This window comes from Cyprinodon variegatus, unplaced genomic scaffold, assembly GCF_000732505.1.
Source record: "Cyprinodon variegatus isolate N-32 unplaced genomic scaffold, C_variegatus-1.0 Scaffold451, whole genome shotgun sequence".
Taxonomy (NCBI): Eukaryota; Metazoa; Chordata; class Actinopteri; order Cyprinodontiformes; family Cyprinodontidae; genus Cyprinodon; species Cyprinodon variegatus.
Genome location: NW_015150904.1, coordinates 339,995 through 350,500, shown reverse-complemented (window position 1 = coordinate 350,500; position 10,506 = coordinate 339,995). Strand labels below are relative to the sequence as shown.

Sequence of the window (10,506 nt, the reverse complement as noted above, 5' to 3'; positions counted from 1 at the left end):
CACTTGAAATAAGACAATGCAATTGTGTTTTCTTATTTTAAGCGTAAATTGTCTTGTTCCATTGGCAAAATGTCTCTTTTACCTCCTCAATTTAAGAACAAATGCACTTATTTTAAGAAAAAGGGAATTATCTAGATTTAGATTTTTTTGTGAATCCCTGCAACACCTAAAGTATGATGGAGTCATGCTGCAGGATGTTAATAGAATCCTACCCAGAGGAATGAATGCTAAATTTAAATCAAAAGATGCTCTATCGTTGTCTGTGTCTGTGTGAAAACAGGATACAGCAGAATTTTGGTTTTTCTCATTTAAACTGATTTGTGTTTTCTGCTTGACTGTCCAAAACAAATGTCACATATATGTGAAAAAAGCTTTAACTCTGTCATCCTTTCTTTTATGACAATAACCTAACAATGTGACAGAAATATCTGGGCTATAAAGAGAGTAAGAGGAACTTGTTGATATTTTGGCATTGTGTCAAAAAAGGAGCACCAGTAACATAACCCCCCAATGCAGATTTCTTCTAATTAACACACAATACATCCAGAAAGTATTCAAGGTGCTGACATTTTACACATCTAGGTATGTTACAGCCTTATTCCAGATGGTGTTAAACCAATTTCATCCTCAAAAAGCTACATAGAATACCCTAATATGTTAATTGGGTAAACGCTGCCTATAGAAATGTTCTTTCTAAGCTCAAAATCAGGGTGGAGCAGGTTTTCCTTCAGGATTTCTCTTTACATTCCTGCATTAAAAAATCCCTATATCCTCACAATTTACCAGTTTCTAATTCTAAAAGAAGACAACAACAACAAAAAAACATCCCCATAGCATGATGCTGTCACCACCATGCTTTCACAATAGGGATGGTATTGTGCCTGTTTCTCCCATAGATAATGGTCTGGCATTCACAGCAAAGCATTCAGTCTTTAATCCTCTAAAGCTGATAATTTGTTTTCAGAGGTCAGAAAGTCCTTCAGCTGGCTTTTGGCAAACTTTATACTGACGACCATGTGCTTTTTATGAATGAGTTTGCAGCTGTCCCTCCGCTCTACCACACAGGCTTTATGGGATTGCTGCAGAGATGCTGGGCTTCTTTTCTGCTAGCAGGAGTCCTGGCTGTTCCAAACTTTTTCTATTTATACATAATTGAGGCCATGGTGCTTACTGCGACCTTCAAAGTAGCAGAATTTTTTTTTTTTTTTCTGTATCTTTCCCCAGATTTTGAGCCCCACGGCTGTCCTCTCTCTGATGTCTGCAGACAGTTCATTTGCCTTCATGCTTGGTGTTTGCTCTCTGCGATGATTTCCTATTCCTAGCCTTGTCCAATCAACTGAATTCACCATAGGTGGATTCCATCTAAGCCGAAGAAAAGACCTCAGCTTTAAGGTTCTGAATAAGGATTTAAATGTTACTTCTTGGTTTTCTGTTTGCAACAATTAAAAAAAATAAACTTTCCACATTGCCGCAGAGTAAAACAAAAAAGAATAACTGAACACCATTTAAAAAAAAGGACTTAAACATGACTAAATGTGGAAGTTCAGCGCTGTGAATACTTTCCAGATGACCTGTAGCTTCAATTTGATATCTGATCTGTGAAATCTGTTCACCGAACTGCAATAAATGAAATGGAAATAGGGAGGTAATGAATAAAGTGAAAGTAGAGAATCCAGCCAGTACAGAGTGGTGATGGGGTTGAAGCGCCCAGGCTTGGCACTGCTCAGAGAGAGAGAGAGAGAGAGGAACGAGGAGGAGAAGAAAAGGCTTGGGCACACACAGGGAGGGCTGGTGGAGAGACATCAGGAAGTAATAACGATTGGCCCAACCGAAACAGGCGCTAAGGTTACTCTCAGTCATGTTCTGCCACAGTTTCACCCAAAAGAAAACGGAAAGAAAAAGAAAGGGGAAAAATAATCCGGATGAGTGGTGCAGCGAGGAGCTGACGGATGTGGATCACTGAGGTCTAACCCTAATGATTCATGGTCAGACTCCACCGCTTGTATCAGCACTGAACGAGTTTGATGAATTGCTCACAATCTAACTCTTAACAGAACACCCAGCAGGGAGTCACTGTAGCTTTCTGGAGAATTGATTTGATCTTTTACCAGAAAACAAAATTCCACTTCCCTAATAAACCCCCCCACTTCACCACTTTGACTCCCATTCTTGAATACGCCTCAACCTCTCACCTACTTTCTCCCCCCGCACCCGGCTGTGGACGGGGTGGGGGTTACCAAGGGACCCCTCCCTCCTCTGTGATGCTGTGTCACTTCTCTTCCTATTCTAGGGCAAAGCGAAGCTGCGCTCCTCCTTGGAGGATTGATAATCTTCTCCAAAGCAGCAATCTATGCAAGCTAAAGCCGTTTACTTTCCACTTTACACCTGCTGAAGCAGCAAAGACGTCGTTGATCCCCTGGAGGGCTTTTATAAGGCAAACAAATGGAAAACAAACAGGTTGACATAAAAAATTACTGTGTGCAGCAAAGAGCACTTCCTGCACCCCCCCCCCCCCCCCTTTTTTTCCTCCCCTGTCTATTCCTCAACCCCCATCCGTCCCCTCTCACCAGCTTTCATCAGGGCTCAGACAAGGACCATTGTATTCCAGCCGTTTACTCCCCAAAGGCATGAGACAACAGAAATGACACTACAAAAATGCAGTCAGTCTGACCCGTTTCCTCTTTGCAAAAAAACATTTGAATAATCAAAAAATTCAACACTAGAGATCAGGTAGGACTTTGACACAAGTAAAGAAGAAATGTCAACAATCCCAGATGTTTCTAACGGGAGTTAACTGAATGTCAGTCAACGTGGTGTTAAAGGCCGCGCACAGAAAGCTGTGAAGCAGTGAGATGCAAGATCATAGGGAGGAAGCAGGTATGTAGCAGGAGGCCTGAGGCGGTCTGCATGTCCATGCACATGCTGACAAGCAGAAACAGCTTTTAAACATTGGGGAGAGACAAGTATTCTGCGCTGATTGCTGGCGGGAAAAATCCGAAACCGCAAACTGGCTTTATAAAAAAATAAAAATAAAAAACTTGGACTGAAGCCAGCAGTAGTGTAAAAAAGTAACGGTCAAAGGCTATTTTTGTTTGCTTTCTTTCAATAAAATCTTTAAAGCTTCAGATAGGACAGAACGTCTCAAGAACGGTTTGTTTTTAGAAGAATCGAGTTGAACAGGCGACTCGCCCGTGCAAAAATCTCAGCTCGACCTTAACCCTGCAAGAACACAGCTGCTTATTTACATTTCCATCCCTATATTAACATCTCCCTCCAACGCTTTCCACCAACAAGATGGGTCAAGAATCAGACCTTTAATCTGAGTGGATGTATTTATTAGACAAAAACCATAAATCTGTTTGTTTTCAGCAACATTGCTGCTGTCAAAATTTTAACACATATTTAGATCAATCAAAAATGTAAGAAATCTTGATTGATAATCCAAAACTTGCCATTTTATCACATTTACTTAGTTAGGGTCGATTTCAAAAAGCAGGCTTAATAAAAACTCTTAAGTTTTCTAAACCTGAAATCAGGGAAACTCTTGAGGTTTCACAAAGAGAGATTATTCATCCTCCATTTCTGTTGCCATGGTAACATTCTCCCCAGCCCTGATGTGGTTGGGAGCAGGTTTTGTTCAGTAAACTTAGAGTGCTCTCCATCTCCGCTCTCCTTAAAGTTAATCACATTGTTTTATTTCCTGATTTAGTCAGGAGATTTTTGTCATAGTTTAATGCATACATTAAAAAATCATTCACTGGGTAAGTTAGACACATTAGGTTTTTAAAAACAAATATTGCATATCCATTTGATAAGGATCTTATTAAATGATGATTGGCGTTTATACACTGAGAATTAAATATTTATAGGGAGAGGATTCTACAACTCAGCTGACAGGATAAAAGATTTGTTTGTTTTTGGTTTGTGTAATATTAGGATTTTTTTAAACATTTTGTGAAGAACTACTGCGTTTTTTTTTTCAGATTACACATGAATAGATTAATTAATTCCGAAGTGACAATTAATTACCAGGGGATAGGATTCATTCAGTGATAACAACCTAATGAGCCTACTGGCACAGTCTGAAGCCTTTCTTCATTTACTGTTTATTGGAAGACAGATTCCGGCCCGGGGTCTTTCTGCATGGAGTTTGCATGTTCTCTCTGAGCATGCGTGGGTACTCTGGCTTCCTCCCACAGTCCAAAAACATGACTGTTAGGTTAAATGGCTTCTCTAAATTCTCCTTAGGTGTGAGTGTGTGTGAATGGTTGTTTGTTCTGTTTGACTCTGTGTTGCACTGCGATGGACCGGCGACCTGTCCAGGGTGGACCCCGCCTCTCGCCCAATGACTGCTGGAGATAGGCACCAGCAGCCCTCGCGACCCAACTCGGGATAAGCGTGTTAGAAAATGGATGGATGGATGGAAGACAGATTAAACATACCCATGAGATGATGCACAGGTCCTACCTGTAACGCTGTTTCTTTGTCTTTTAAACACATTCTCCATTTCTTTATTTCATTTCTTCCTATGGGGTGAAATAGGCACTTCTTGTTGCCTGTTGTCATAGTGACTTGTCGAATCAGCGCTCCACTGATAATGGCTTTTCATACTTGTTACACACATGTTTAACTCTGAATGGACCTACTTAGAGCTGATTAACTAACAGAAGCTTTTATGAAACTGAAAACTCAAGAGTTTCCAACCTTAGGTTAGATCATTTTAGAGTTGAGGAATATGAGTCTTGTGTTTGTTTAACCTGCTTATTGAAATACAAAATAACACAATTTTAAATGAGGCAGATGATTGTTGAAGTTTGGAAATATCTCCACATATAAGAAGACTACACCAATGGTCGGAGCAGTTATTGGTTTCTGCTACAAAGCTGACTGGATGAGGAGTTACATCCACCCATCACCACACACATTAAGAAGCACGGTAGAGGAGGTAGAATATAATCTAAAAAGTAAGTGATCCATTGGAGTCACCAAGTCTCCGTCAATATTTTCTGTCCTACCATCACAAACATAAACATGTTTTTACAAAACTATTTAAAGACTTTACCTGGATCTTTGTGAACATTTAACGGCTCAGACTGAGACTTTTACAACAAACACATACAGAGGCACTAAATGGGAAACTGTTTTTCTTTTGAAGTTCTTTGAACTACCAGGACATGAAAAATATAACTTTAATCAGAATAGAAAAACAACAATAAAAAAAAGAAATACCATTGTTTTGTCTGTTTGTTTGATTATAAACCAAATCATACAGCTAAATCAACACAGAAATGGTTCAACAGACACACAAGCAATCTTCTTCTAATCCCGTCTCACTTCTCAGATCCAAATCCTGTTGGATTATCAGAAGAAATCAACCAGAAGAGAAAAGCCAGGATTCTGAATGGCAAAAAGAGAATTGCAGAGGAATCCTTAAAGATCCTTTTCTTCATTTGCTCCAACTTAGTAAAATCTGAAGCCATTGGCAAGTCTTTAACAGCAATAATCAAAGCTCTCACATGAGAAGCACATTTAATCCAGCATATACTATCCTATTGGGCATATGGACATGTGGAGCTAGAAGGACACACATTGAACTGTACCTAGGATACATTTTCTTTGTTCCTCTTCTTTACTTGCCAGTATTATTCCACTGCTTATTGATTTTTGTTTATATCATGTAAAGATATTTAAACACTCTTGTTGCTGAAATTTGCTACGAAAATACGTTTGCCTTGCTTTATGTTACTGTCAGCAAACTCCAGACCATATTCTGGCAACATCTGTGACACAGGTTGTAAAACCAAATGAGAAAAAAAAAAAAAAAAAAAAAAGACCATAACGTTGGGAACTTTAATTGAAATTCCATCTTCTATTTCAAACTAGCAGCTATCAATTTTTTCAACAGTTTTCTAACCAATATTTAATAGGACTGTGGGGAAAACAAACAAAACAAAAAAACTCAAGGTTTTTTTTTTTTTTTTCCAAAACACTGAACAACCTTGCAAAGAAATCCTTTTCAAAGGCAAACGGTAACAAAGCGGAATGATATTTTAAGGTTTCATTGAAACAAGGTTGCGGCGTCATTAGTAATCTTTAAAAATGACACAAAGTGTAAAGTGAAAGGTTCGAGCAGCAGCTAAGTAGGCTTCTGTTGTGACCTGAACAACAGCAGGGAATGACCCAGAAAGCTGGAGGAGGTGAGATGAGGAGGGGGAGGTTTTTAAATACACCACTGCTTTTTGTAGCAACACCACAGGACAGGCAGCAGCGGGACCGGCGTTCCCTACAGACTCCTTCATACAAGTGTTTGTACCATGCTGCTGTCAACTGTCCCCAGTCAGACATGACCTAATCTGGGATATTCACTTCATAATGATGTCATCTTTTCTTTGTACAGGAAGATTTAATGAAGAAGCTTTACATCCAACTCCTCTACGTTCAGCAGAACAAAACAGGGTCTCTGCAGATCTCAAATTCACCAGAAACCATTTTGGACTCTCACACACAATGCAGCCTTTGTTTCTTTTGAAGGATTAAATCTTCATGTTAATGGAGCAAAAAAGAACCAGGTTCCAACTTTTTATCTAGGCATAACTTTTAAGTAGTTTTCTTGTCAATAAAGCATCTTCTGGGTGCCGACATACAAAAAAAAGGCTTTAAAAATTCAGTTAGACAAGACATGGAGGCCAACAGGCCAACATTATGTATGTATGTGGTGCCAACATTATTCAAGCATTTTTAAAAGAAAGAGAAAAGATTAGAGGTGCAAAGTTTACAGACCTTTTATATATTATAATAATGGGAGTTGTTCACCGTTTTACTAGATAAGAAAATTTATTTTATTTTTATAGAAATTATGTAAGGGGCATCTCTAAATACTTATTGTTTTCCTATCATATTGCTCAGTTCTATTTCAAATATCAGCTATGTGTACTAATTTTAGCTAAATAAAGATCACTATGTGAAAAACTGATTGTTCAATGCAGTAAACATGGCTACACAGTAGCTAGAAGAGATAATGAAGATTTAGACCTTTTAGCCAGAGCCAAGGCCACAATAAACGTGACTATTTTTATCCTGTAACCTAAAGATTTTTTCTGTCAAGATCAGGAAAGGCTGGATGTTACTAACACTTTCCCTACAATAGAATTAGCTAGAAGGCAATGCATTAAACACGGCCTCCACAAGAACCAATACCCTGATGCACAATGAGGCTGAACAACAATACATGAACAATAAAGTCGCAGAGAAGCGAGTGTCAATTTATCTCCCAACAAAATAAATCTATTCTAAAGGTTTATTCACTGACAGAAATCATCCAAATTCTTATTTTCAATTGGATTAGATGAAAAGTGCAAAGATGTAATTAAATATTACGGTTTGCATGTGAATGTCTGCTGACAAAGTTTGGAAAACACTGTCTGAAAAGGACCAGAGCCACCTGGTTTCAAACTTCTGCTGCTACTTAAATGACACTGGTTACATCTTCAGCCAATTTGTTCAAATCTCACAAAGGAAAACTATAAATATTATATTTAGATGAGAAAACCAGTTTCAAGCTCCTTTCTAAGTTATGCTGAGGGTGAACCCATAAGGCTGAGGTCAGGACTCTTTGAAGGCAAATAAAGTTCATCCACACCAAACTTTATGTTCAACTTTATTTCATTTCGGTTCAAAGGTCAATTTTTCATTTTTGTTGATATTGAACATTAACAAACTCCTCATAGGGATTTTAAGCAATGAGCTTCAAACTTGGTCAGTATGCAGGTAAGGCGTATGAGATTTAAAGTTATCAAAATCGTGAGCTTTTGAGTATGGTGAAGGGGCACGGCCAGACCCCCAAATTAGCATTCTTTTAAAGTTATTTGAAATTCAATAATTTCTACAAAAGAAAATCCAAATTGAACCAAGTTTGAGAGTATTGATCCACTTAAGTGCCTGACGGTACTGGCTGGGCAAATGATGAAACCATCAAAGCCCCGCCCCCTGAGAGAAGAAGGTCATTTTTTTCCCTTGGGAGGTTCCCTTTCTGACACCTTTAACCCCATCAACATGAAGCCTGGTCAGTTAGGCAGATAACCTGTTGCTCTAACTTTGTTTTGGGCAAAGAGAGTTTTAGTTAACTTCCTTGATGGCTTGGTGAAGTGAGGCATTTTGTTTGTCTCAAAATCGCCATGATAGATCCTAGTCCTACCCCACACAGGAATCCAGCCAAATGTTGGGTGGGTGTGGCCTAATTTAAAACAGCTAGCCCCAAACCATGCTAAAACTGAGGATTATGAACCTTGACACACATGTGTATGCCTCCACGATGTACAAAAAAAGTATAATGAAGAAAGTCGGCCATAATTTAAAGGTGCCACTTTCACTCGTTTACTTTATGTTGTATCTGAGCAAGCTACTCCTAGAGCTTTTGAGTTACACACTTCAAATTCACTAAGCAGAACCTAATGGCATTGGGGATAAAAAGTTATCAAAATGTTTTTTTTTGCTGCGAAAATGCTGCTCGTCATACTGACAAATGTAAACCAGATCGAAGCCATGCTTTAACCAACGATTATGAAATTTGGGACACATGTATAACCCACCTGAATGCATAAAAAAGTCTCTTGGAACCATGGTCCAACCCTCAGAGGAAGTTGGTTTGGAAAAAATTTGCCATTTTCTCTCATTTACTCATACTGTATCTAAGCAAAATCCTCCTAGAACTTTTAGTTATAGAATTTAAATTCACTATCATAGACTTTAGAAATTGGGCATCAAAAGTTATTCAAGACATATTTCTGCATGGAAGCATGTGGGCGTGGCCAGGCATCTAAATCTGACCTCTCACCATACAACCTCATGGTTCCATATAATTTTCTTGTGTGTCTAATCTCAGACCACGATTCATCATACAACTGATCCTGAATTAAGTAACATTGTGTAGTTTTTAGTGAATGTTTTTTTCTGGGTAATAAGTGATAGTGAAAGCTGTAATGCAATTTTAAAAAAGTAAAACATTTATAAATCTATAACTTAAAACATTAATTTAACCAAACACTAATTTTTAATCCAGATTAAATGAAATCAAAATGGTCTGAGGTTGGAGTTGGACATCTGACTCCGCCCATACACAATCCTGACAGCTGCATCATGGACAATATAAAAAAAAAAAAAAAGGAACCTGTAGAACCTGCTGCTGTGGTTCTCACCAGAGAAAGTATTTTTGCAAAATAAAAGTAGACATATAGTATTACACTGTTTGTATTAACTTCTAATATTGTAAGGAATAGGACACAGTTGCACAAAAAAAGCAACAAAAACAAACAGAAAAACACTATTGCACGATCAAATCACCACGTTACAAAAACTAAAAGTACTTACTTAGTCTACTGATTAGTAAGAGTAAAGAGTTACTTTTAAGTTAAAGGTCAAGTGTTGTCATAATTTCAGATTTAAATGTGTCTTTTCTTCAGCTTTGAAAGCTTTTTCATCAATAAATCTATTTTTTTTTTGTAAAATAATTCTCATATTTAAAAAAAAACACTGTGATTATTTACTGAATATAGTAGGCTATTGTATCTGCAAATGTTTCAACAAAAAAAAGAGCAACAAGAAAAAACAAATTTGCCTGAAATGAATCCTCTGTAGGATTATACATTTTAGCGTTACTTCAGCTGTATGCAAACATACCTAAAGCATCAGAGTTTTACAGCCAGATGTGCGCAAACTCTTCTTTCTAAATGAAATACCTGCTTTAGTTCATATCCACACCCATAATCTCCGTTTATTTCCACCTAATGCAGCAGTTTGCACACAGGTTCATTCACCTCCTCTGAGATCTAACAGCTTCAGCTTCAGACTCTCTGCGATCTGCTGCTGTAAAACTTTTCTGCTGGGGAGCCGAGCCTCCAAAATAAAAGTTAAAGTTATCAAAGTTAAAACAATCCAGAAAAGCTGCAGAGGAAACCTACCTGGGTGAGAAGCAGACCTGGGAAAGAAGTTTGATTGCGCCGGGAGTTCAGTGTTCCTGCAGGACATCCATCTGGATCCGTCCAGCTGTCAAGTTACAAAAAGCAGGTTTCCGGTTGAACTTTCACTAGAAAAATAATGCAGCCGCTTTTGGCATTTACTTAATCATATTTAGTTACTTTAACACTTTTTTTTTTATATGTCCTACCCTTCTAACATGAACCAATTGAGTTAAAGTAACTTAATATAATTTAGTAAATGCCAGAAACGGCTGCATATTTTTTTATTATTATTTATTAATTATTTTTTTTCAGTGATTAAAGATGAAGCTAGGAAAGAGGATTTGGGCCACTGAAAAAAAAGGTAACTGATTTTTTACATTTTTTCTCAGTCTAATATGGGGAAAAAGTCAGAATCCTGACTTTAATCTCTGAATTCTGACTTTTTTCTCAGATTTCTCTGTTTAATCTCAGAACTCTGACTTTTTTCTCAAAATTCTGACTTTAATCTCAGAATTCTCATTTTTTTCTCAGCATTGCGACTTTTTTCTCA

General features: G+C 37.8%; 1 protein-coding gene across 1 annotated transcript in view; it reads right to left on the bottom strand.

Annotated features, from left to right (window-relative positions):
• LOC107093877 (long-chain-fatty-acid--CoA ligase 1-like) overlaps positions 1–10,038 on the bottom strand; it is a 21,387-nt gene extending 11,349 nt beyond the window's left edge. The window contains exon 1 of the mRNA XM_015389189.1: positions 9,957–10,038. Coding sequence (XP_015244675.1) covers positions 9,957–10,023 — 67 coding nt within the window. The 5' untranslated portion in view covers positions 10,024–10,038. The remainder of the gene's footprint in view (positions 1–9,956) is intronic.
• Between the last annotated feature and the right edge of the window lie 468 nt (positions 10,039–10,506).